The sequence below is a fragment of the Lipophrys pholis genome, assembly GCF_963383615.2.
Source record: "Lipophrys pholis genome assembly, chromosome: 21".
NCBI classification, from domain to species: Eukaryota; Metazoa; Chordata; class Actinopteri; order Blenniiformes; family Blenniidae; genus Lipophrys; species Lipophrys pholis.
In genome coordinates this window covers 13,745,635-13,772,033 of record NC_137649.1, presented here as the reverse complement: position 1 = coordinate 13,772,033, position 26,399 = coordinate 13,745,635, and the positions used below count along the sequence as shown (strand labels likewise).

Here is a 26,399-nt window from a genome sequence, read left to right as displayed (position 1 = left end):
GGCCTTCAAAATGATCCAGTTGTAAATGCTTTTCAGTCTTTATGTGAGTGATTCAGCCTGCTCATTTCACGTGTTTGATGCTGCCTTTCACGGTTCATTGTGATTCATAAGAGGGTGTGAATCCAAAGAACTCCAGTTAACAGGCCATCACTATTCATCTGTAGACTGATGCGTTGCTGCAATCCTCATCTACCGATCCATCGTTGGACTACATCTACCAGAACTATTCCATGTCAATGATGTTTTTTCCACTATTCTTTTATTTAAAATACGGTTGAAAACATGTTAGTGGTCGTGTTCAGGTGGGAGAACTACTGTTAAATTGCACTTTTACCCAAATGATGTAATCTGACTCATATGTAGTCCAATTTGTTGCATTTAAACTACTCTTAAGTCACTATTAAGTATGCCTACAATTTGAATTATTTTTCACACCCTTTGGAAGATCGCTTCATACTTTTAGTAGTTTGGATCCTATAACCTGCAATGTTGAATTTATCCATATCTTTCTAACACCAACTTCTTAAAAAGAAATTTAAAAATGTTTTTTAAAAAGAAAATATTTCAAGAAGATTCACGTCATCAAGTGTTTAAGAAGTTACCCATCTTCTATACCTCTTTACCGATCCATTCTGACTAATAGTGAAGGCAGGTTACACTCAGGACATAGTGTCTTCAGTCACCAGCACGTTGTTATGCTGCTTCACAACTAAGTGGAGTTTGTATGAAAACCTGCAGCTGCGCAGGTGTATAGTGGTTCGCACTTCAACCTAACAGTGAGAATTTCCTGGTTTGAGCGTGGGCTGGACCTTTCTTTGTGGAGTTTGAATTTACAGGTTACACAGGTTTTGTCTCATAGACTGAAAAACATGAGTTTGAGGTTATTCAGCGACTATAGAATTGATAGAAATATGGTTCGTTTGTCTCTCTGTGTTTGCCCTCTAATAGACCCCTCATCTTAAACCATAGCTGGCTTTGATGGACTTCAAGCCCCCCCTGAACCCTTAACTGGATGAAGTGATGTAAAAGATGGACGGATTAAACACTACAGAGCTCTCTTTTAAAGGCTGCGATCAGAATTTGAGGTAGACTCACACAATTCAAGGTTTATGTTTATGTTGGAGCTTCTGCATTGGCAGGAAACTAGATAAGTAGCAATCAGTGAGTGGCGGGTGGGAGACAGAAACAGGGGCACTTCATCCTCTGTGTTTTCACTGCAATATGGCTTGCATCTCATTCCCTGAGGGCAACTAGAAACATTTCCTTTGACTGAGCATGCTCTTAAATGGGTGGATTATGTCATCACTAATCAATGCAAAATGTCACCACGCCCAAGCCTGATGACGAGTTGGCTTCCCAGCCGATAACCTGAAAGCGATAGGCCTGTCGAGCACAGTTGTGTGGGGTAAATCTCTTTTACTTGCCATATATATATATATATATATATATGGTTGTGTAAAATAATGGTATTTTAATCAAGATGTTTAGGGTTTCTGAATTATAAAGATAATGCATACAACCTAATATAGCACACACGGTCTTTAAACCAGACTTATTTTAATGCCTAATCAATTAAATGTACATTTATGTTCCCACAATCATGCATAAAGGGAAAATCTTGCAAATTGCTGCACCTCTGCTTCCATCTGGTGGTTGAACATCGCCATAGACCATTTCCATATATTTTTTTTACCACGAGGGCTAAGAAAAAACCCAAAACGAATGCATTCTTCAAAACAGCAGACTTTTTAATACATTTTTTTTAATTCACCATTCAAATTGCAGCCAACAAGATCATTTTTTATATTATCAAAATCATTGAAAAATGCTGTATCATAAATATATGGCAATCTCACATATATACGTATATACACATATACTTTTTGTACATATTTCTTTTAAAGGTCCCTTAGATGTAAAAAATAAGTGTACAAACAATCTAGAAATCTGTTGGAAATCTGCAAAAAGTAGCACAGTACTTCTTAATATAAAGAAAAAAAATAAACTTTAAATACAATGCAAGTGCTTAAATCTTTAGTGAAAAAAAGTTGTTACTATAAAGATTGATTTGATCTTGTTTCATCGTCGGGGATGTATCCTGAATATTTTTATATTTCAAATAACCCTTGAGTTCATGTATTGAAAGTGTATAATGTTTTCATATACATTCAATTAAATATAGTTTGTAAAAAGGCAACATTGGCAGAAGCATATAGTATAAGTGCAGTTCCCAAAAAATATTAACTTACTCTGGAAGTTTAAAATTACAAAAGCGTGAATGTGGAGTGTGACTGTCTGACGGATGGTATAAAATTAAATAACAGTAAAGCAGTGAGAAGATTACGAGGAAGACAAGAGGAGGGATTATTTTTTGTGCTTATTCTGCCCCTCAAAGGGAAGTCCTTTTTAAAAATGTTTAATCTCCTCCTTTCCCTGATTTGTAAACCATCTCTACTGTCTTTTCACCCATTAGACCATCCTGATAATCGTTAAGCTCCGTGTCTATTCGCCTCTCAGTGCCAGTCTTCATCATCATCGTCCTCGTCTTCAGTTGAGTCTTCCTGGCTGCTGACCTCTGCCTGCTCCCTCATTCCAGTTCCATTTCCCGTATGCTGGCCATCCCCCCCCTCCGCTATCGCCGCCGCCGCTGCTGCCGCCGCCGCTGCCGCCGCCGCTGCCGTTTCCGCCGCCACCTTTCTAGCTCGAGCCTGCACCGCCGCCTGCTCTTCTTGCTCCCTTTGACGCAGGGCTGCAGCTTTCTTCTCCTGCTCGGCGTGACTCTTCATGTGGGCACTTCGACTTTTCACCTTATAAAAAACCCTGCAGCAAAACGGAACAAACGACAGCAGCTGCAGAGGAATAACGCAAAGTGAACTTCAGAAGGGCTTTCACATGCGGCGATTTGGAGTTGAAAGAGTTGAGTTTTGGGACTGATTGCGGTGCCGTATGAACAGCCACACCAGAGGTGTTGGTGTTGGTACAGCGTGAAGTCACCAGAAGGCACGACGACAGCCTCATGTTGATGCATTTTCTCATTTGACCTAGTAGGAGGCATTTCAAAGCAACCAAATCAGGTCGACTGGATTTCGTTATATATCTTGTAAGACGTTTCCCCCTGTATATAAAGTTTCCTAAATAAACTTCGGGACACACCGAAAGACTTTAAATACCCAACTGATGAAGCCATTTCAATAAGGGGCAAAACTAAAGTAATAAAGGCTCCCGCAGCCCCTCAAACAGGATGAAGAAAACCATCAACAACTGCAGCCATGCTTCAGATACTTAGTCTGACAACTTCATCAACCACAGCTAGAACAATGACCTATATTCTGTTTGTGCTGCTAAATTGAGAAGCAATGATGCAGAAAATGATGTGATCATTTGCACAAACTGCTTGAGGGGGAGCCAGTCGACAACCACATAAACATGCTTCTCCAGCACGTCACCATGCCCAGTAAAGTGATGACACGTGACACTCTCCACATGCACCAGAGCTGCTAAAAGTCAACGAGAAAACTAAAAGAAATTAAACATTTGATATTTACCAAATGGTACCTGATAACAGATGTGAAAGCACATAAAACTGGCTGAGCAGACAAGTCAAAAGGGAACTTTAATGATTAGATCGTACCTGCCACATTTCTTGCACGGGAATACTGCATCTGGATCCTGCGGCGGCTTCGGCGGCGCTCTGGTTTTCTTCGCTGCGGGCTCGGCCCGATGCCTCGGAAGCGCTGACGAATCAAACACCTCCTTCCCCAACGAGTCTGGCTCCTTTATCACCGGCATTGGACCTGCCTGGAGCAACAATAACATACAGGTGCAACTGTTGACTTACAGCTAAACCTCGTCCACATCAATGATCCAGTAAACAAAAAAGAAACCCGATTGTTTTCTCCAGCACAGGACCAAAGTGTGTACCATTAATAATCAATCTTCATAATCAAGAACTTTTTCTGTAGCACTACCGGGAAATTTAATTATTTTGAGTGATAATGAAACATAACATAGCAATTAGGTGTGTTCACGTTAAAAAAACTGAGGTAGAAGGAATGGCATGTGAGCAGAACGAGGCTCATATTTTAATCTACAGAAACCTTCCCTGAGGAGATCAGACCGGCGACTTTCTGTCTACTGAGTCATTTCCTTTTACAAGTGTGCCTTTACAGAGTTTGTGACATGAATGATGCAGGTTTGACATTTTTATTAGAGCAGAATTTTTAGTGAAATCCACAGGGAGCCACTACAGAGAGCCCGATGCAGCTTCAAAGTTTCACACTGCTGAACTAAACTATGGAAAATGTGACTAAAGTACACACAGTTGTCACGCAAGGAGAACTGCAAAGACGTGTGCAAAAACTGTGAAAAAGCAAATATGAATCAATATTTTTAAAGTACAGTCTCTCAAGTGTAATTAACCAAAGAAGTAGTTTTCTGGTGGCTATTTCAGGTCTTTAAGCCGATAACTTTAAACATTTCTTCTATATAAAAAGGTAAAGAAGGGAGGCATCTTCCTGCTCTGAATCTCCTCCAACCTCACCATTACCTGAATCACTATAGTTCTCCCTGTCACACGCGTCACGATCAGAAAGGAATGTTGCAAAAGTACAGAATAAGGAAAAACGCTGTGGACATAATTGAACTAAAGTAGCAACTCTTTCCAGATATAAGTGCTAAAATACAGGCGGTCAAAGTAAATATTTTTCCAACCCTACTTGTGTCCAGTAAGAAAGTATTTCTACTTGTTAAGCTCCTATTTGTGCTAGAGCGGTACTTACATAGTCATGGGCCTGTAGTGATTGAGCTACCCTCGCCTGATGGCTGCTCTCAGAGGTCAGATCGAAAACAACCTCCCTCTTTTCATCCCCATCGGCTTCTTGAGTGACTTTTGACTGCTGTGAACTCTGCAACGTGACAAGCCAGGGAAATTACATTACTGCATGTAATACTGCAATATTATAAAGGCAGGACATAAATGGAGAGCTGTATCACTTTGTGAATAGTACTCGTTTATATACTCACATAAATTTGACATAATTAACAAGACCCGTCAGTCCATTCAGTAGCTACAACCAGTAATTAGAGAAAACCCACAAACGCATGAGGAGAACAAACAAACAAACAAACAAACAGAAAGGCCCTGAACCGGACTTGAACTGGGGATTTGATCAATGTGAGGTGAGAGTGCGAACCACTACATCACCTTGCCGTTAAAAGGACAACTGCGAAAAACAACAGTTGAGTCACTCTCACCTTAACATCCACCACAGTATCCGGGTGCTTTTCTCCGAGTGAATCCGGAGGACCAAAGGTCAAAACACTGTTGCGCCCGATCTTCACCTGCTTCTTGTATGTGTAGTAAAACTCGACACATTGAGCCACAGTCTTTGTCCGCACCTTTAAACAATCCCCCCAAACAAGAAGAAAGAAAGAAATAAAAAAAGACATGCATGCAGAGCTGTATTAGGATTTATAGGAGATCAACTCCACTGTAACAACTGAACACTTTAAAAAGGAAACCTATTTTTTTAGGCTAAAGTTTAGTTTGTTGTTTAGTTTGTGATTGTGGCTTCAGGTGGCAGTTGTGTGTTTTTACACGATTGGCAGTTCAGTTTAAAGAGTTGCAGCAGCACTTCCTGGCTGACCCTGAGATTCCACGTTTATTAAATGACATTTATATGTATGTAATTGCCATTTAAATAAGAGCAGTCTTCTGCTTAATGCTGATGACATTTTTATGGTTTCGCCAATAGCATGATTTTCTGCCTTGTTTTGAGAAAATATTTTCTGGTATTCCTGTTCACAAAAGCACCCTTTACATCACATCTGAGTCGAAAAGTAAATTCAGAAAATATCAACTCTGAAGGCATTACTATGATTGCTTTACACAAACAATCCGTGTGTGAAGGATTTATAGATGCTTCGCGGAATCCATTTAATCCTAATGAAGAGTGTTTTTTTAAAAGATTTATTTACTTTGATTTATGCATGTTTGAACTGCCAGGTAAAATCAATTAGTGTACCAGTTTCTGCACCAGGAAGAAGTCCTTCCTGTAGGCAGAGATCCCCTTATTGAAGTAGCGCTTCTCCTCTGCAGTCCACCTATCAGAGCCTGAGAGGAAAACAAAGAAACTGAATCAAACTAACGAGGGGAGAGGAAATACATAAGGGTTGAAAGAAATTATTTATGTATGAAGCTTTTGTTTAATTAATGTTTTACCTGAGTAGTGATAGTTTTCCAGGAAATGACCTTGAGGGAGAATAGTGTCCTGAAACATCAGACGTCCAAGGGTTTCCTTAAAAAATAACGTCAGAAAAGCAGGAGTTCATTTTAATGATTTGTGAATGTGGTACATTTAACAGTAAAGAACAATAAATACCATATGAACTGTAATGTATTAGCCACATTTCTATTTTATTAGTGTTACATGCGTCTATTTTTTGTGCATGTATGTGCAGTTCTCTATGCAAATGTGTAGTTGTGTATGTTTTTTTTTTTTTAAACACCTGTGAAGCACTTTCAGTTGCATTCTATCATCAGAAATGTGCTATATTAATAACGGCCCATTGAAAGACTGAACTGAATTTGATAAACAGTTTTTCCCTTTGTCGCGTCACTCACCAGGAAATCTCCTCCGCATTCATGTAAACAATGTAAAACCAGCTCCTGATTGGTTCCTCCTCCTCTTAAAACGCTGGAACAGGCCATGTTCATCAAGTCCCCCACTACAAACAGTAAAAGTGAGTCAGGAGGAGATAAAGACAAAAAAAAAACTTCATGTAAAAAATGGTCAAATAGATAAAAAAAAATGATGGGATACTTACGGCTCTCCTGGTCGCCATGTTTGAGGTTGGCGTTGTCCACAGGAAGCCAAAGTAGGTCTGCTTTGTCTTGGTCAAACTGGGAGGAGAGCTGATCTTGCAGACATGGGATCTCCGCCTGATAATGCTGCCCGATGTTGATGCGCCTGCACACAAAGTGTTGAGTTATGGACATTTGTTCAACACTGCAAACAAGACGGAATAATCTCAGGGGGCTGGTTCGACGGTACTCACGGTTCGAGGCTGACCGGCGTTGCATCAGTAATCAGAGGCAAGACGGGAGGTGTAATATCCGAACTCGCTGGAAGAAACAAATACAAACATTTAATGCGTCGTATGAGAAAACGGCACGGTTCCAAAAAATTCATTCACAACCAGGAGTTCCTCCTCTCTTCCTCTCTGTAGACTTACTGGAGCGCAACAAGCTGCGTGTAGTAGACTTTGGCGTTGCGGGCGGTGGCAGGATTTGGCTGCTCGCGGCTATGTTGGTGAGGAAGGTGGAGAAGTATAAACCCGAGCCTTCCCGCACAGGAGACAGGATGGGTGGAGGTGTGTACGGCGGCAGGGAGAGGGGGTTGTCCGGCAGACGGACAGGGGAGCGCAGGTTGCTCTGGTAGGAGGTGATGCTGGAGTAGACGGACGGGGTGATGAAGGTGGAGGGCTTCGGAGGAGGGATGATGAGAGGCTCTGGCCGAGGCCGGCGTTTGAATTTGACTTTCCCGTCGTCGTCCAACCCTGAGTCGTTGTCTCCCTCCTGGATATAAGAGACATTCAGTTGTATTTCAATTAGGTGGAGTAATAGTTGGACGTTGCCCCATGATGTGACCCTGCAAGTGTGTGTGATTGTCTGTGTTTGTCCTGTGATGGGCTAGCCCTGTTTTCCCCAAAAGACCGCTCACATAAACTCCAACGCCCCCAAACAGGAATTGAATAAAGCGGCATAGAAGATGGATGGATAGTTCACAGTTGACCACATCACAGAGTTGCAATACTTATTTCCTGGAGCTCTGTTGATTTCGTTCAAACATGAAAATCTCCGTTTGACATCAGCGAGGCTTCTTTTCCTTGTGAAAAACTTCCAGTTTGAAGTCATTTGTTTAACCGAGTGGGTTTGGATGGTCACTGCTGAAACAGTCGCCAAAGAATAAAGGGGATCTTGAAGGACTCATAGTGTGGTTCGGGTCTGAATAAACATCGACAAACAAGACTTTTGTCAATGTTTCACGGTGGAATGTGCAAACTAAAAACCGTTTCTCTTTCATGGCGAGTTGATAAGTAAATAAAATGACCGCCGGTCAACCTACAATGATGTCGCAACCGCTGGTTTGGAGAAAACACAAACAGAGAACCCCTCCCTCAGAGCACTAACCTGGCCAAAACCCTCGGTCATGGAGTTCCTGAGGGTCCGCCGCTGAGCAACAATGACAGAAGGTTTGCGATCCGACAGTCCGGCGGGCCGCTCCGCCGTGCCAAGACGCCCCGGAGCCCAACCGGCCGGAGGGTCCGCCTGACTCCGGTGCACGGGCACCGACACGGGGATGACGAGAGGCACCATGGTGGCCTGTCTGCCCGGGAGACCTTCGTCCTGGTGAGGCACACAAATAGCAGAAGTGTAGAGAAGATAAAAAGTGGAAAAGAAAGAGAAAGCAATCGTCAGGTTGAGGAAGTGGCGGAGAAAAAAAAAGTGAAGTTGTTACATAGTCATTTAAACACAATGATCGTAAATCAGTCTAATATTTTTCCTTATACGACGTGGCTGCTAGTTTGGTCATTTTGTGACCTAATGATGTATTAAAATAATGTTTTTTAAAGATTATCACAAAAGGTCACAATCGTCTTCATCGTCCAGTTGTTCCCAGCAGTTCATCTCATCCTGCCTATTAACCATCTCCATGCATCTTCTCCAAGGTATTCCTCTTCTCATCTCAAGCATTTTATTTCCCTGGAGCTGAATCACTTCAACTATGGACTTATTACATTAGTTTTGAACGACATAAATGAGTTGTAATAACTCGTCAGTGACCGCTTAGACTGATGACATGGTCAAAAGATGCTACTATTTTGGTTGGTTTCTTCTCTACACCTATTTCCCATGTCTTCGAGGAGTTTGCAGACCCATCACTGGTATTTCTGGTCAAACTGTTAACATTTTCAGTGATCTTTGATTTTTACGGTTTACAATCGAAAGGAAGTCATCAAGTTGAGTGAAGATATTAGAATCTCTTGTATTGACCCTGTCAGGTGCTGCTTGTGAACTGCAACAAGCCCTGGGGTGTGAAAAGTCAGATTAAACCTGTTTGGGTAGTGTTGGGGAGAAAAAGGCGTGCGCCTGAGCACGTCCCCTCCCTTCCACTGTTGAATGACTGGGAAAAGACCTGAGGAATGTGGAGGTGTGCAGACATGCAGCTGTTTCAACTGCTTATCCAGCATGCATGCGCTGCACAAAAACCCATGACAAGCCGGGCAAAACTCTCCAGGATACCAAAACCCTCCAGGATACGCACTAAACTTCTGAGCAGAAGCTGAGGGAAGCAAACAGTCACAAGCTGAATTTAACAAGTTTTTTTTTTTTTTTTGCTCACCATGCCTGTAACAAAACTGTTAAAGCGTAAATAAAGACGATGCCAGAGGGTGTGCCACTTCGAATGTAAACACTGTAAATCCTGCATAGCAAGGTTACAAGTATTATCTTCCTCGCTGCGATAAAATGAGAGCCATCAAATTTAACGGTGGGGGGGGTTTAACAAAGCAACCAATCTTCAGTTTGCAAGAGTACTTGGTGCAAGATAATGAACTCTATAGCACAATTACACACACTTGTGAAAGCGCATGCTAATGCTGACACTGCAGTTGTGGGAGTCAAACAGACTCAAGTGAAGAGTTTTGAAAACCCGTGGAAAGTTCTGCATAGAAACAGGCTTCTTAATCTTTGTGCAGCTGCTTGCCGGCATTACAAGGAGTACAGTTGAGATCACTAGTACAAATTGCCTGTAAACAATGTGATAAAAAGCTTCAAATATTTTTTTTTTAAACTACAAACATGTTAAATGGATAAATAAGTTACAGCAGCAGTGGGATGTGTAATTGTTTTAACCTTGACAATTTTTGCAGGCACCATTTCTGACGCCTTCTGAGCGAGAGTTTCCAAGTTGATCTCCTTGGACGCCCTCCTCCTCCTCCGGGTGATCTGGATGACCCCTCCCGTCGTCACTTGGCTGTCCACTCCTTTCACGCCCTGCACACCTGCTACTCCGTTCTGGGATGATGGCGGCTCTTTCGGGGGTTGAGCCCAGATGTTTGCCGGAGGCGGACTCAACGGGGACTGTCCGTCTCGGGAAAGGCGACGCGAGCGCCGTGGGGCAGCCAGTGCTGCATCTGCACCCTCTTCAGGATGTGTCACGCCCTTTTCGGGGCATGTATCAGGTACAGCTGACACACTGCAAGCTTGAGCCTCTGGTTCCAGTCGCAGCTCCACCAACTGGACGTCTTCATTTTTAGCCGCGGTGTCGGGTGGACGACGGTCAGGAGGCTGATAAGCTCCAAAGTTTTGGGTCTGCTGCTGTTTTGGTTGCACTTGTGTTTGTGTCGTTTCTTGCGGAGATACATTTTGCTGCTGCAAATGTTGCATTTGCTGAATTTGTTGCTGCCGCTCTTGTAGCTGTTGTTGGTGATACTGCTGCTGCATTTGTTGCATCTGTTGTTGTTGTTGTTGTTGTTGTTGCTGCTGCATTTGATGCTGTTGTATTTGGTGTTGCTGTTGCTGCAAATGTTGCTGCTGCTGTTGCAGCTGAAGTTGCTGCTGCTGATGCAGCTGCTGTTGCTGCTGCTGCTGCTGCTGCTGCTGCTGGTGATGCTGATGATGCATTTGCTGCTGTTGCATCTGGTGTAGAAGCTGCTGTTGAGCTTTAGGCTGCTCACCATAGGGCAGGTTTGACATTGCCTTATTCCCTGGAAAAACAGAGTAATACCCAGATGTGAACTGTTGCTTGCTCGGTCTAAACGTTGCCTGGAAGGGCTGCAGCATGGAGCCCTGCAAAGTGTGAGAAGAAACATGCGGTTGGCTCTGGAGCTCAACACCTTTGTGGCCATGCTGATAGGCCTGGAGCTGAGCCTGGTGCATTGCAGCTGCAGCGTGTTGCTCCCACTCGACTCCCCTCCCCTGAGCTTGGGCCTGTGTGGCATCTCTGTAAACCTCAACAGAACCAGGTAACTGGTTTTCTGTCCCCATCGGAAGAGCCACGCCTTCGTGGACTCCTTTGTGGAACGGCATCTGACCCCTGGGGTTAACACCACCCATATAGGGCCCAAAGTTCTGCCCCCAGGCCGGCACCGGAGCTTCCTGAGACCAGTTTGGGGCTTGTATGGAGTCCTGGTGAATCCATTTTACAGGGGCAGTCTGTTGATAGGGCAGCAGATTCTGGGGGCCCTTTTCTGGGTTATAAACACCAGAGCTGCTAGCAGAGTCACTGTGGCTTGAGTCCAAAGCTGGAGGTCCCATACCATAATAAACCTCCCCTGAATGCTGCACAGCCTCTTTCATGGCTGCAGCTCGGTGTTTCCCACTCTTGTCAGTATTAACCTGAGAAGGAAGACTCATAGTAATTACATAAGCTGTGAAAATGCTGGGAGTTGCAAGTCGAAAGCTCTGAGCTTGTCCAAAGTTAGTTCCTCCGTAGTGTGCTTTTACAGCCTGCGGTTGAGCAATTGTTTAATTGTGTATTCAGAGGTATCTGGGAGGAAATATAAATCCCAAAGGAAAAGTGCAGGGTGAAAAACATCCAGCCTTCCTCTGAGAATCAAATCTGAGGTTTGCAGTCCATTTCTTTTTGTCCTCTTTCTTTGGGATCCGAGACCTTATGAAAGAGAGAAAAAAGTAAGTTTAAAAACCTTGCTTATCTACACAGTTTTCAAGCAACTTTTAGTCTGCAGGAAAGAGGAAATAGAGGCCTACACCAGCAAGTAGCCCTGTCAGTACAGTAGGACCTTACAGCATGTCTGCGAAAGCGATCAGAAGCTTTTAAAAGCTTACATTATGACATTTACATCCAATGTGCATGTAGACGGACATAGACGCAGGAGTTTTGTAGCGGAAATCAGCAGCAGCAACAAGGCGGCACTTACAGTGTAGCTGCCATTTGGCATAACAAGAAATACAGGAAACGAAGGGGCTCGTGCAATCAGTCCAGCTTCAGCCACTGATGTTATGTTCAAACTAAGCAATGGGGAAGCTACCGAGGAACCGAGTGCTCTTATTAGGCAACACGCCAGATTAGTGCGCATTAGTCCAACACGGTGTATGTACCTTTTCAGCGACGCACACTGCTGTCCGTGGCCAGCTCCATGGAGTCACTTTGGCTCCGATCAAAGTCGACTGCATGCAGCTCCATGACGGCGATCGCGCGCAGCAAATGTCATAACTCTTGTCAACTTTCCCCTTGAGTTTCTCCGCGCAACAATATGGCGAACAGGCGAGTTCACTAGTCCCACGGAAAGATCGTCCAAACTCCCGGGCGCGCTGGAGACGCACATTAAAACGCCGCAGTCAACACTGTTGCGCGCAGTATCCGTATCACCGTGCACTTCCAGGAAAACATGTCCACAACTTTCTCTCCCTGCATCAACGGGTAAAAACCGCACACGAGACGGCGAATAGTGTGAAAACTCCGCCGTGCCGCGGCCTCCTGAGGTATTTCATCAGATTTACACGTTGCAGTGGCGGGGCAGGGCGGCTCAAACGCCGCTGCGCTGCGCTCGTCCGGAGCGTGTGAGGAGCTGCGAAACTGCGCAAACACGCAGGAAGGTGGACACCTCCAAACGCACCGCCTCACCCCAAAACAGCGCAGCTCGAGTCCCGACGCCCAATCAGATCGTCTGGCCACGCCCACCACGGCATCCGTGTGCGCTTGATTCGCTGCCCCGGCTCTCCCGGAACGAGGAGTCAGCTGATCGTAAATCAAAACGGAAAATGTTCATTCTTTTCGTTTTACTTCATTCATTTTCTTGTGTACTTAAATATATTTAATTATATACATAATATATGTGTTTAATATTCATGACTGTTTTGTATATTTTACTTTTTGTATAGTTTTTTCCCTTCTGGATAGATAGATAGATAGATAGATAGATAGATAGATAGATAGATAGATAGATAGATAGATAGATAGATAGATAGATAGATAGATAGATAGATAGATAGATAGATAGATAGATAGACAGACAGACAGATGTTTAGAAATGTTTAAAAAGATTCATAACAATGTATAAGATATCAGCATTAGAATGTGAGATTTGAATCTGTTCCTGAAGGCTATTTATTCTACCTGCCTGCAGGTGGTGTCTCATCCAGTTCAAAGTACTCAGGTTACATTTCACAAAAGAGAAACTATCTCAAATTGACTCCAATGTTGATTCTATCTATGTTGGATAATATTACCTAACACACCTACAGCTGGACACATGTTCTGCCTTTCTTGAATTTTGAAATTTTAATCTCCAGGTTTTCATAACAATCTGTGTTTTCAGCAAATGTACCAATTGCATTTGACTCAAAACGACTTTATTTTTGAGTTTATTTCAAGGGAAATCCATAACAAACTAAATCAAATATATGGATGTTGATTAAAATCAAAGACATCGATCTTTTTCATCAAATAGACTTCAATAATTCTCATTAATTATGTTTGTTCATAATAAAAAGCACATCACACTGTGCAGAACGTTCGAGACATAGGTTGCTATACTTTTGTGAACGATTCTGCAAACCTTTTTCGAATAAATCCCCCAAAACTGCGAAAAAATGTCTCATACAAAGAGGATGGGAAAAGCACATCAAGGAGATCAAATGAGATGAAAGAAGAGGCAGCCACACAAACTTTCCACTGGAAGTTTCTTGTTTATTATTTTTATTCCGTCAGGTAAGCGTTTCTGAATATATCGTAAAAAATGCAAATGAGATGGAAAAGGCACCTTTTGGAGGACATCAAAAACACATAGAAAAGTTTGGAATGTTTGGGACATAGGTTGTAAAGACAAATCACAAAGAACTGCGAAAGTCACCCCCAAAACAAAAACGATGGGAGAGGCAAAGGAGAGCAAAGCATATCAGAGGAGATCCAATAAGATCAGTTGTCATGGACACACAGGGGTGAGAAGCAGGCACACAAAACTTCATGTGGAATTTTCTAGTCTGGTTTTATTTTCCTGCTGTTTTTTTCTGTGCGTGACTAGTCCCACACCGCTGGGAGACCAGATACAAAAAGCACATCAAAACGTGCGGAAAGTTTGGGAGTAAATTGTAGTGACTTTTGTTGATGATTTGGCTTACCATAAAAAATTAAAAAATTAAAAAAATCCCATATAAAGCTGGATTAAAGGAGATCAGTATCTGTTGCCATGGAAACACTGCAGCCGACAGACAGGAGCAAAGCTCTGACAGCTCAGGATGTAATCCAAAGGATGTCAACAGCGAGAGACAGGCACACAAAATTGCCGCTGGAATTTTCTAGTTGCAAACTATGGTTGCTCCATCGTTTGGGATGCGGGACTTTGCCGATCAATCAGGAGAGAGCAACTCCGTGACGTCAGCGTGCTGCCGGAGAGTCGCTGCCCATCCATTAGCGGGCTAGCGGGCTAGCTGGAGCTAACGTCAGCTATGGTCCTCCTCCTCCACCGTGTCGTTTCTAAAATAATAAACAACCACTCGGAATGACTCGGCTCGCTCTCAGCGGACGGCGGCATGGGGACTGTGTGGAATTCACCCGCTAGCTGGAGTCGCTGTGGTGCAGCGAGGCGAGGTAGGAGGTCAGAGACCGAGAGAGGAGGGCTGCTGCTGCTGCTGCTGCTGCAGCTGCTGCTGCCGACCGGGCACCCTGCTAGTTAGTTAGCGTGTTTACAGGACCGCCGGAGCCGCCGCATTACAGCCTGTTCACGGGCGGGATAAGCTCACTAAACGGCTCATCTTCTCAAACGACTCGTAATTACCTATTTACGACCCCCGACGTATTACTGCGCTATGCGCGCGGCGTTGCTCTTTCGGCCGACGTTAGCTGCACCGTTAGCGCCTTGTGTGCTCCTCGGAGGGACGGAGCTAAAGCGTGTCTCTGTTCAGATGATCCACATGTTACTGTGACAGAGACACAGAGAGAGAGAGAGAGAGAGAGAGAGAGAGAGAGAGATAACCCGCAGTCAGAATCAATCAGCCTGATCACTAGTTTCTCTGCATTTGCTGCAGGCTGAGCAGCGGCTGCTATTCACTGTTTAGTATGAGGAGGACGAGCTGTGTGACATTCTGTGCCTGCTGCCTTGTTTTCAGTGCGGGTCCTGCGACGCTGATGCCAGGTGCAAGCTGCAGCTGAGAGCTCTCAGGATGAGTGGGGCTGCAGAGCACACTGACATCCTGTCAGTGGCAGACGTGGTCAGGGACAGATGGAAAGTGGTGAGACATGATTCCATTCAATAACAGAGCACCTCATATCTTCACAGAAATGACAAAGGGTTGAGAATGACTTCTCCCTCCCATGTTTTCAGGCGAGGAAAATAGGTGGCGGTGGGTTCGGGGAGATCTACGAAGTGCTGGATCAGTTGAGCCAGGCCACTGTTGCGTTGAAGGTTGAGTCTGCTCAGCAGCCCAAACAGGTCCTGAAGATGGAGGTGGCGGTGCTGAAAAAGCTACAGGGTGAGTGATGGCATGTCCCCTCGTGACTGACAGTGATCATCTGGGGAGTCACGCGATCTCTGGAGAAAAACACTACATTTTGCTGATTTTCGGTCGTTTAATTTGATAATAACCGCACTGATGACAAAACTCTCTTCTGATGTGCCGTCACAAATCAAGTTTAAAGTTTCAATTGACTGTGAGATAACTCATTGTTGTAAGAAATTCTTTAAGTTAAAATAATAAAGTAATTACTTCCCAAAACAGTGCAGACTTGAAACACTTGAAAAGAGCAAGTTTAGAGATTTCTATATCATTGTTGTAATTACCTCACTTATATATTGCATTTCCTTGCTTCCACACTATTAATTACATTCATCCATTCAGATACACACTGAAGATGCAACTTCTATTGGGACCAATTCAGGGGTCATGGCCTTGCACAAGGACAAATGGACATAGCACCATCTTTGGGGTTATTAAAACAGGTCACTCTACCATCCAAGACAAAAAGCTCCACTTCGAGAAATCCTAAAAATGATCTTTTAATGTAGTCACACCTGGGCGGATGCGTTGCTTTCAGTAAACACCTCAGCATGTGTCCAAGAAAGTTGGATATACTCACCACCCTAAAATACGAAAGATACAACTTCAAAAACATCAAAATGTTTAAGAACGCAGAGCGTCAAAACACCTGAGTATGAATGAGCGGACCAGCTGATGCAGCTGATCCTTATAGAAACACAATAAAACTGAAGTGTGTCCATTGTTTTCAGCCGGCCCCAGTTTTGCTTGTCAAGCATTTTGTCTCACAATTTAAAGCCCTTTCTCATGCTCACTCTAGGGAAGTGAAAGTAATTATATATTATTAATCACAACACTAATAATTAATGCCCAGAAATGTAAACATCTGTGGACTGTGAGCTGCAATAAACAGCAGTTCCTGCAGCGATCAGCTAACCTGCCTCTGGATGGTTTCCTTGACAGGCAAAGATCACGTGTGTCGCTTTGTGGGCTGCGGCAGGAACGATCGCTTCAACTACGTGGTGATGGAGCTCCAGGTACGATCCCCAAACAGTCATGTGCTTCATTTCTAAATCCACCCTGTTTGTGACGCGTCGCCGTGATGTTCTGTCTAAAGGGGAGGAACCTGGCAGACCTGCGCAGAACTATGGCACGCGGCACTTTTTCCGTATCCACAACTTTGAGACTCGGCAAGCAGATTCTAGAGGCCATCGAAAGCATCCATTCTGTGGGTTTCCTGCACCGTGACATAAAACCAGTAAGTTAACCTGGGCCTTCAATGTAACATAGGTTGATTTGCATGAGATTTAACCATTTATTCCTATATTTCTGTAAACAATACATCACAGACAGCTAAACTCAGTTGTTTGTGTTTAACGTTCGCAGTCAAATTTTGCAATGGGAAGATTAGCCAGTACATGCAGATGCTGCTACATGCTTGACTTCGGTTTGGCCCGTCAGTTCACCAACTCCAGCCAGGAAGTCCGCCCAGTAAGTCCTATGTGGCAACTTCGCGAAAACATTGTTGTTGTTTTTTTTTAATTAAAACTTATTCATCATTTGACCAAATGTCTGTTTATTTTTTCTCCAGCCTCGTCCTGTTGCAGGTTTCAGAGGAACTGTGCGATATGCTTCAATCAACGCTCACAAGAATAAGGTGAGCTTTCACAACAGACATTTCTGCTCTCCCTCTGATGTGACTCAGGATGTGGCATCCAACGTAAAAGGGAGCAGCCAAACAGGCACTAAATAAGTTAGTTTACGCCACTTGAAGGAGGCATCTCATTCAGCTACAGAGTGTCGATGCGTACATGTGAATAACTAGAATGATAAACTATTCACGTGAACAGAAATGGTCTCCATTCACGGATTTCACGGCAAAACAAAATGCCTCTTGTCATTTTCTCCCTTTTAACCTCTCATGTTCTCTGTCTGAATCTGAAGGAAATGGGTCGTCACGATGACTTGTGGTCCCTCTTCTACATGCTGGTTGAATTTACCGTCGGCCAGCTTCCCTGGAGGAAGATTAAAGACAAAGTATGTGCCTCTGACATCCCCACTCAAAATGTGCAATGCATAGCAAAGCCCTGACTTATCTGTCCTTCTCTTTGCAGGAGCAAGTTGGAAATCTAAAAGAGACGTACGACCACCGACTCATGCTGAAACACCTTCCCTCAGAGTTCAGTGCTTTCCTGGATCACATCATGACCCTGGATTACTTCACTAAGCCCGACTATCAGGTGAACCCTCTCTCCCACTGGATAGATTTGCATGCGCCTTGTGTTTCTCTCTCTCTGGCTGTCAAATGCTGATGCTTGTGCTTTTTTTTTTGTTTTGTCTGTGGCAGCTCCTGATGTCAGTGTTTGAGAACGCCATGAAGAGCCACAATGTGCTGGAGAATGACCCTTATGACTGGGAGAAATGTGACTCTGAGGAAGTGCTGACAATCACTGCCGCAGCAACCACTGCACAGCAACTCACTCGCCTCACTCCAGCGTACTTAGGGTAAAAACTAACGAGAGAAAGCAACTAAAACGGGGTCATCAGTGATACTTCCTCCTTAGCTTTATTATTCCTGTACTCTGTTTTTGCTCTTTCACATAGGATATTTCTTAAACTTCCTTCACACTCTGTTGGTCACGTGTTAAAATATACAGCCGCGGCTTTTTTTAGTCCGCAAAACTGCACAGTCAGAGATCTCTGAGAAATTGCTGCTCTAAATCGTGTTGTGGAAAAGAGCTTGAGGGTGACCTTGCATTTTCTTTTACAGCATGGCCAACGCTTCAATGCTACCGGGCGAGCTACAGAGGGAGAACACAGAGGATGTCCTGCAAGGGGAGCGCCTCAGCGACGCCGACAACTGCCCCCCAATACCCACGCCGACTACCCCTGGTGCTGACGTCTGGGAAGAGATGGACCGCAACCGCAACCATAAACACGTCCAGCCGACTATCAGGAAGGTCAGACGAGAGCGGTTTACTGTCAATAGTCGGTATGATGCTCCCAAAGCATCATACTGCGATGCAATTGAAAGCTGTGATATTCCAAAGTGTCTGCGTCTTTTTCATGCATAGTTTAGCTACAGTGCCTTGGATATTCATGTCCTCCAGCCATGAATTCATCAGCACTGGGCGCTTCCATAATCATAAATGTAAAGCTGCGTTGTTTGTGTGTTCAATTGGCCTGGAGGAAAAACAGTGAGCTCTCTAACCTCTGGTGCTACATCTAATGCTGGCTTTGAATAGAAACCCATTAAGAGCTCATCTGCTCTCACTCAAAGGCCTCTTTTGTTCATTAACACAGCGGTGAAAATCGCCGGCATTTTATTCAAGATATTAAAACACTTTGGCCCTTCTTTTCCAATGTAACTGTAGAAAATCCACTGAAATTTTCATTTTTATTAGTTATTTTTACTAGTTACACCATTATAAACGATTAGATGTTCATTATTCAACCAGCAGATCAATTACATGAATGATTTATAAAGGCATTTAAAGAAAAGGTGGAGACGTAAGCAGGGCAGTTGCTTTCGTATGTCACCGTCACTTTAAACAAATTGCTTATTTTTCTGCTATAAAAGTTACTGGAAACAAAGTATGGAATAGTATTCTTCTAATCTAGAAAATATACCAACATTTTAAATGAGTGTCTTATCTGTACAGAGTCCCATAAAGAAGTAACACGTCCATGCAGAATGTGGAGTTATTACTCTTAATTAAAAAGAATGGGTGTGAAGAGGAATTCGTTGTATTAATTCAAAAACAAATTAATAATAATATTTAGACCATCTCCTGGTTCAGCTGGATTAGAACTTGGTGCACATTAGTACTGATGACACAGTCTAGCCTATTTTAAAGGTTTGACAGAATTAAGCGATGTCAGTAAAAGTAATCTAAATGTTTCATTACTTAATTCACTTCGCCGATATGAAAGGCCTCATTTTATGCTGATTCTGCACCTGTGTGGTCTTGAATGTAGAACAAATAAGTTTCGAATGCATTGCGAGCGCTTACATGTAGAAATGTTATTCTCTCCCTCGTTTGTAATTCCCGTTAGCACTTTTAACAGTTTCTAATGTAAAGTGGTGTGTGGAGCAGGTTGGTGAGGTCACATGTCTTTTAACGGAACCTCCAGGTACCATCACAATGTCAACCACTCCGTGTGCATCGAAAACATTGCATTGGTAAAAGGAAAGGAATATTTTTAAGGAACAAAAATATTCCTCCCAGCATGACCTCTGTGACTGGAGTCGGTATCCTGTGACTGAGAGTCATCATTTTTTTCTTCTTAGGTGGTGAGTGAGGAGGAACACAGTCAGAATCAGGGTAACCGGAGTCCGAACACGGGCTCCATGCAAAGCTCCCCGAGGCACGTGCGATCTGAGACCATGTTCCTGGACCGAGCTGCACCGCTGCTCCGGAGGATGAGGCACAGCCAGAGCTTGGCCTTTGAAAAGAGGCTCGCACCGGAACCCAAGCCCACCATTGAACGCTTCCTTGAGACATAGTTAGTGCTCCATTTGAATTACAATCAACAATAACGTTAAAATACAACAAACATATCTAAATGTTTTTCATATCTCCTTTTGTTTTGTTTTTTCAAGCTTAGGCAAACATCGCGTCCTTTCTCAAGTCGGAGAGAAGTCCATTCCTGAAAAGGGACCTGATAAAACGCCTCCCTGCAACGAGGAGCACTCCGGCACAGCGACCCCTGACCCAGAGGAGGGCGCGGCGAGCAGCGGCTACGTCGCCGTCAACTTCAGTCCCGTGCCTCAGGAGGGCGACTCCCAGGAGTGGGTGATGCTGGAGCTGGAGCAAGGCAGCGGCTCTGGAGGAAACAAGCCTCCGCCGGACGCCGCTCGCAACGACAAGGGCGGCGGCCACGTCACAGCTGAAAGTGAGAACCAGTCATCTGAGCCGCAGGATGGCCTGTCCACTGCAGTGCCCTCCAGCCCCGTCCTGTCGCAAATGGCCATGCCCGGCACGTGGCTACTGGGCCACAGGAGGCTGCCAGGGATGTTGGGACAAATGCCCTCAGTCATCATGGGGAGACCTCAGCTGGAGCAGGTAGGAGGAACAAGAGTTCAGCTTGTCTTGCAAATTCAGAGGAATCACAACTCCAACATTGTCAGGATCCATATTGCAACAAATCAAACTTATTTCTTGAGCACATTTAGAAACAACAGCTGTTCACTGACGTTAAAGCTGTATAGTTTAAAAGATACAAATGAGCATGACACAACAGTTAAGATTAAACTAAACAACTCTGACCCTTGGTTGCATCGATGAGTAGTCGTGAGTCTTAAGATGCGATTGCCAGACTGGCTGTGTAAAGGCCAGCAGGAGATCCATCAGCCCTGCGTCTGAGCCCGACTGAAAGCTGCTGGTCAGCAGACGTCATGAGACCTTGAAAGGTCTTGAAGTTACAGCAGGTCAGACAGATAAGATGGAACAAGCCCATAAAGGCCTTAAAAAACAAACAACAGCATTTTAAAATCAATTCAGAAACACACAGGCAGCCAGTGAATCGAGGCCAGAACTGCAGCGAGGTGCAAGGCGGGCTGCAGCATCTTCTGAACCGTTGCGGTCCCATTTTACACTACAGGAAGTTCTCGGCCCGATTATCAGGATTGTGGTGATGAACTTGGTTAAACGCTCAACTTGAGGTCGATTACTTGCAGAATTTCTGCTGCCACGTGAATATTTATGTTTAAGAGCCGTCGTCATCGTGGCAAATCCTTTTCGAGATCCAGGAGCACAACTGGGATCCAGACACACGCCTCCTTGGTATTTGTATATGTGTATCTCATTTGTGCTTGTGGACTTTGGCACAACAAAAACCAAAGCAGGCAAACTTTTGTTGTGAATCCAGTAAATTGTGATGGTTTGACCTCCCTCCTCAATAGGAACGACTCAACTGGCAGTCAATGAGGTGTATTTATACTTGTCTGGTTTGTTGTCTTTTTAGTCAGGAAGGAACATTCCCAGGTGCACTGAGAAAAGTTCTATCAGATCATTTCAGGTATTTTTTTTTTTAATTTCTAATTTGGTGTCATTTTACTTCATCCTGCCGGTGATTACGGCACACTCATTGACAAGATGATTTCAAATTGGCACTTCATGTTAAAAAGAGCAGTTTGTTTCTTCTGTTTGTCTTAGGTTTCATGCATAGAATATTGGAGGATATGATTTCTGATAAACCAACATTAAACAAAATTCCTACTTTCACTTTTAATGATGCCTTTCACTTAACATCCAAAAGATTGTTGTTGGTTTTTTTTACATTCCATCTCTTCTCAGTCCTCCAGCTGTGCCCCGCAGTCTCCTGTACAGGAGAAGAGCGATGCCATACCCCTTGAGGCTCCATCTGGAAAATCTGAGGACGTTGAAGAGGGAATCGTAAAGGATGAGGAGAAGTTGGACGGAGCGCCAGTGCCAAGTCAGGCCAAAGCCCCTCTAGCTCACCTGACCACCGACATCGACCCGGAGAGCGATTCTGGTCTGCCTGATCGTTCCTCAGAGCCCAATCAGCAGCCTCAGGCCGAGCCAGGAGGAGGCGCCGTGGAGAGCACGGTCACCGTCTCCTCCTCCCCACCTCCTGCTTTGCTCAGACGGAGAGACTCTCCCTCGTCCCCCAGACTGAGTCGGATCCCCATTCGAGACCCCAGCAACCCCCTGGACTCTCCCAGCAGGGACCTGAACATGGAGAGACGTCACCGCTGGAGTAGTCCAGTCCCCGGCTCGCCCACCCACTCGCCCTCTCCCTCTCTGTCCTGCGACAACCTGCCCTGCGCTCTGCCGAGGGACAGGCTGTCCTCCGAGCGAGGCTCCAGATCCGACTGTGGAGGAGAAGACCCTCTGTCCCTGTCGTCCTCGTCGGGCGGTAAAAGTAAGATCCCGCGTCCCGTCAGTGCCACATTCGTGCCGGAACAGCTGACCAGCAGGTTCCTGCCTCGACCGCCTCCAGGGAAACCACTCCGTCCATGTGTGGAAAACAGGTGTGTGTGTGTGTGCTGCACAGCGGGAATGTTTTCTATTGAGCAGATTGTATTTTTTAGAAAGATATAAAGTGAAGACTGCAAATGTTCCAAAATAAATTCAATATTTGTTTGCTTTAAAAAAAAGAAGAAGTGAAAACCGTGACCCATACATGGTTCTTCTGGTTTCCTCTTCAAAGAACTCGTGAAACAATGTAGGAGTGCCGTTTGGTTTCTTCAAAAACACAAGTCGAGTGGGTGTGATGCACATTTATCTGACATTTTCAGTTCCCAGTGGTGATCTGTGTGTGTCATACATCCCCTTCAGGTTTGGGTAGTTCTCCAGCTCTGCTACATCCATTTCCATTGGCAGCAGAATCAGCGAACATCTTCTGTCAAATATTTAGATCACATCACAAAGTATTGCAATAAAAACAAAAGAGAGTATTCTTCATTTCGTTGAGTGTTTAAAGTATTAGTCTGGTTATATTAAGAATGGATGTGTTTGGTAATGAAAGCTGCTGGAAAGCAAAATGTGAATCAATCAAAAGTTGTTACGTGTTTAAAGAAGGTCTGTTGTGGTTTTTTTCCCCCCTCCAGACGGCGGCGTTTAAGGGTGCGTGCCAGCAGCACCAGTGACGCAGACTTTTTGGCCAGTCTGACCCAGCTAATGCAGGACCGTAGTGGGATGCTCTTCAGCCCTCCCCCTCGCCCTCGCAGCACCTCCTCGGCCCTGCAGCGCTCTCTCAGCTCCTCCCCGTCCCGCCAGGAGCTCCGTGACGGCGCGGCTGTGCAGGGTCGCAGCCGCTCTCCGTCCAGCTTTGCGTCTCCCCGCCACGCTCGCCCATGAGATGGGTTCAGTGGGGCCACAGCCTCAGAGGCACGGGTCCGAAACTACGAGGGGAGAGGCTCCGGCAAAGTGACTTGGTGATTTTCCACACAATTCCAATAAACCGGATTGTGCAACTGTAGCGAGAGGCTGCGTCACTCCAGTCCCTGATAGCATGTGTAAATGTGGTATTTACTCAAGGGAATGTACTGTATGTAAAGAAAATGTATGATAAATTGTATTTATTTATTTATTTATTCATTTGTCAGGTGTGTCTCCGAAGACGTGACATTGTGGCTTGATACACTGCAGTTGAGAAAAACCTTGAGATTGCCAACTTTCACCTCCCATTTCCCTCTTCTCCTAACACTCCATGTAGGCCTACTATGAGACCAAAAAGATCTTGTTTAATACTCGAGGGATGTAAAAAGTACGACAACTGTAGATCTGTACCATGATGAAGAATGGTATGCACTAATAGAAACCCATGTATTCACACCAAGAACTCTAAAGTAGTAAATAACCCGACAAGCAGCAGACCAGCATCAGCGTTCATGTACAGGACCGGGGCGCGCCGCCCATCGTTGACCTCGCCTCTGTAAAACCGCTAGATTAATGATAGGATGCAACGATGACCCATTTCTGCATATCACGTTGTAGTAGTGTGCTTTTACGTTGCTAGATAATATTTGTCATGCAAAAAGCATCAGCATATTTAGAATGTACATGTTAGGCGCACTCATACTTCAGTATTGTAAAAGTGCATGAGTGTCATTGCAAATTCTGTTTTTATTTTATTTTGTTTGTACAATGAGCTAAAGCATCTGTATTTTTATTGAACTGCTTCCGAACAAAATACATCATATGAACCAACAATGACTTGCATTTTTACATTTATTTTATGTGCATGTGTTTATGATTTAAGGCATAAAATAAGACTTGATACTTCTTCATTAAGGTTACAATATACTGGATAACATTTTGGTCCCAGCCATGCTGATCACTTTCTATTGTTATAGGTCAATGCAGCCTGCCTTTTCTTGATCTTATCTTGAATTGAGAAGACCAGACACTTTGAGTTGGTTTAAAAAAAAAAAAGTTTATTTACAATGCATTGTCAAGAATGTATTTATTTCCGACAGAGGTGATGGATTTGCCGACGGGGCGCGGGAGCTGCCGGCTATGAAAGAAATGCTCTGCAATCAGGCTCAGCCCTTGGAAATGCCTACTCTCTCCACTGCCTTGGGAGTATTGAACATCCCAGGAAATGGTGGGCTTCAAAAAGACAAAAAGGAGTGTGAAGCAAATGAAGACGAAGGAGAAACTCTCAACTTCTCGGGTTCGAGGCCACAAACAGTCGGAGGATGAAGAAGTGCCGGTGGAGGAGAATTAACTCATGATGCCCTTCAAATGCCTGATCACATCAGGATGGCAGAAATAGAGATAAGTAAAGATGATGACTTTACACCTGACCCAGCTGGCAACGAGGAGGATGAGAGTGAACAGGGGCTACAGAAAATACTGGAAAAGCAGAGGAAGCTGAAGGAGAAACTGATTCTTAAAGATTTTGGGGAGAAAGTGGCAGAGCACTTTAGAAAGCTTGACAAAAGTGAGAGAATGATCCTGAGAGGAATAACATTGTTTTAAATGCCACGTCAGCGTTTTGTAGAACGCTGTAATATTCCCTCACAAGGACTTGGAAGCTTCAGACGAAGAAGAGCACTATTGAGAGACCCGTTACTAAATTGTCCCTTACAGGAGGTGTCAATCATGTCGATTTGTATTTCTATGCACGATAATAGATATTTTTCACATTTGGCTCCTGTTGCTTTTGTATCATTACAAGGGAGGATGGGTGAACATATAGATATATAGATAAAACTTTATTAATCCAATTGGTAGGATACCTCAGGGTAACTGTGGTTCCAGAAGAAGCATGTCCATGCCAATTCAGTGTCTAAAATGCAGCCAGTCGGGGGTCGTTTGGTAATGCATAGGTCACATCATCTGCATTTCCACACAGCATGCAGAGCATGGTGTACTCCTGGAGAAAACACGAAGAGATCATTTTAGGCAAAAGCAACAATATCACCAAATACAGGCTATTCTCAGTAGAGTAAATAGTACCTACCTGGTAATAATCATTAACTGTGAACGTATATTCGTGTCTGGCGATGACATGGTCACAGTGCTTACAAACATCTGGAAAAACAAATATAGTGTGAGCGAATGTACAATCCAACAGGACTCATATGTCTTCTAGAGAAACTTTACAAACATAACCATGTTAACATCTGGGATCTGTTATTGGGCATTAAGAGTATGGATGAGTATGCAAAGTGGGGATATGATAGCGGTGATGTATTATGATATTGGCGTAAAGCTGTAATAAACTAGCAGAGACACTGACGGTCATATGTAATGATCTCCACTCCGTCGTCTTCTTCGGGGATTTTGTTTCTGATCAGGACAAAGTCTCTCTGGTGGCACGCGGCACAGCCGCTGTAATTCATCAGGTAAGAGCCGTCCTCCAGGCAAGTGGTACCCTGGGAATGAAATGAGGAGACAGTTGTAATACGACACGCCCTTACGTGCCACTGATCGTTCCACTCCTAAGCTTTAATGTAGAACAACACTGATGGTAGTAAACCAGCAGTCTCATGTGAGCCACCACCCTGAGGTGGCTAATAGCATTAGCATCGTCCATAAAACGTATCTGTTGTCTCCACTCACCCGGTCTGGATGCTCTTTTTGGACACAACCGTTACACATTTTGACCCAGAATTATTTGAATGCTAAAATAAATCGTGAAACGAGTAACAGGTTCTCAGCAGCTCACAGCTAAATAGTTTGTAGCAAAATTCCTCTTCCGCAGTGAATGACACGCTAAAAGCGTATTAGATCTGCAATTGTTCGTGTACATCGCGTGCCGTTACAATATCGACAAAGCTGACTCATCCTGCATGTTTGGAGATCTACTATTTCTGCATTGTCAGCGATTAGCTGTTGTACACCCCGGCACAGAAGGTGGCGGTAATGCTTCGTGAAAGCTGGTGCCGACCGCCATTAAACTAAACGAAGAACAAGAACAAGAA

At 44.2% G+C, this 26,399-nt stretch overlaps 3 protein-coding genes across 6 annotated transcripts; 1 reads left to right on the top strand and 2 right to left on the bottom strand.

Moving 5' to 3' along the window:
• Positions 1-1,724: 1,724 nt before the first annotated feature.
• mideasa (mitotic deacetylase associated SANT domain protein a) lies at positions 1,725-12,640 on the bottom strand. 3 transcript variants are annotated; one of them, XR_013936424.1, is made up of 14 exons: positions 12,125-12,640; positions 9,917-11,675; positions 8,192-8,407; positions 7,234-7,576; positions 7,057-7,123; positions 6,826-6,968; positions 6,623-6,726; positions 6,221-6,296; positions 6,024-6,112; positions 5,254-5,397; positions 5,023-5,066; positions 4,779-4,904; positions 3,632-3,798; positions 1,726-2,820 (listed from the first exon to the last, which is right to left on the bottom strand). XR_013936424.1 is itself a non-coding variant. In XM_080490421.1 (13 exons), the coding sequence occupies exons 2-13, from the start codon at positions 11,417-11,419 to the stop codon at positions 2,514-2,516; spliced, it is 3,285 nt and encodes a 1,094-aa protein (XP_080346547.1). In that variant the 5' UTR covers positions 11,420-11,675; positions 12,125-12,640; the 3' UTR covers positions 1,725-2,513. The 3 variants fall into 3 exon arrangements, 2 of the variants coding, with proteins under 2 accessions (XP_080346547.1, XP_080346548.1); XM_080490421.1 differs by lacking the exon at positions 5,023-5,066 and having other exon boundaries at positions 1,725-2,820; XM_080490422.1 differs by lacking the exon at positions 5,023-5,066 and having other exon boundaries at positions 1,725-2,820; positions 9,938-11,675.
• A 1,594-nt stretch (positions 12,641-14,234) lies between these two features.
• Positions 14,235-24,179, top strand: ttbk2b (tau tubulin kinase 2b). 2 transcript variants are annotated; one of them, XM_080491151.1, is made up of 16 exons: positions 14,235-14,615; positions 15,134-15,256; positions 15,349-15,496; positions 16,463-16,536; positions 16,617-16,757; positions 16,886-16,990; positions 17,091-17,156; positions 17,444-17,536; positions 17,614-17,739; positions 17,847-18,004; positions 18,270-18,459; positions 19,791-20,005; positions 20,103-20,565; positions 21,467-21,520; positions 21,799-22,496; positions 23,076-24,179. In XM_080491151.1, the coding sequence occupies exons 2-16, from the start codon at positions 15,188-15,190 to the stop codon at positions 23,323-23,325; spliced, it is 2,850 nt and encodes a 949-aa protein (XP_080347277.1). In that variant the 5' UTR covers positions 14,235-14,615; positions 15,134-15,187; the 3' UTR covers positions 23,326-24,179. The 2 variants fall into 2 exon arrangements, with proteins under 2 accessions (XP_080347277.1, XP_080347278.1); XM_080491152.1 differs by lacking the exon at positions 21,467-21,520 and having other exon boundaries at positions 14,268-14,615.
• Positions 24,110-26,388, bottom strand: churc1 (churchill domain containing 1). The gene is made up of 4 exons (XM_080491153.1): positions 26,038-26,388; positions 25,715-25,850; positions 25,436-25,506; positions 24,110-25,348 (listed from the first exon to the last, which is right to left on the bottom strand). The coding sequence occupies exons 1-4, from the start codon at positions 26,074-26,076 to the stop codon at positions 25,262-25,264; spliced, it is 333 nt and encodes a 110-aa protein (XP_080347279.1). The 5' UTR covers positions 26,077-26,388; the 3' UTR covers positions 24,110-25,261.
• Positions 26,389-26,399: the final 11 nt, after the last annotated feature.

Bases quoted from the DNA above. Each gene is read 5' to 3' on its own strand.
- mideasa (XM_080490421.1), bottom strand. From the start codon at position 11,419: ATGAGTCTTCCTTCTCAGGTTAATACTGACAAGAGTGGGAAACACCGA. The intron at 7,577-8,191 runs GTTAGTGCTCTG...TCTTATATCCAG, and splicing joins TGACCGAGGGTTTTGGCCAG to GAGGGAGACAACGACTCAGG. The intron at 7,124-7,233 runs GTAAGTCTACAG...TGTTTCTTCCAG, and splicing joins ACGCAGCTTGTTGCGCTCCA to CGAGTTCGGATATTACACCT.
- ttbk2b (XM_080491151.1), top strand. From the start codon at position 15,188: ATGAGTGGGGCTGCAGAGCACACTGACATCCTGTCAGTGGCAGACGTG. The intron at 17,740-17,846 runs GTGAACCCTCTC...TGTCTGTGGCAG, and splicing joins TCACTAAGCCCGACTATCAG to CTCCTGATGTCAGTGTTTGA. The intron at 20,006-20,102 runs GTTAGTGCTCCA...TGTTTTTTCAAG, and splicing joins GAACGCTTCCTTGAGACATA to CTTAGGCAAACATCGCGTCC.
- churc1 (XM_080491153.1), bottom strand. From the start codon at position 26,076: ATGTGTAACGGTTGTGTCCAAAAAGAGCATCCAGACCGG. The intron at 25,851-26,037 runs GTGAGTGGAGAC...TTTCATTCCCAG, and splicing joins AAAAAGAGCATCCAGACCGG to GGTACCACTTGCCTGGAGGA. The intron at 25,349-25,435 runs GTAGGTACTATT...TGTTTTCTCCAG, and splicing joins CAGTTAATGATTATTACCAG to GAGTACACCATGCTCTGCAT.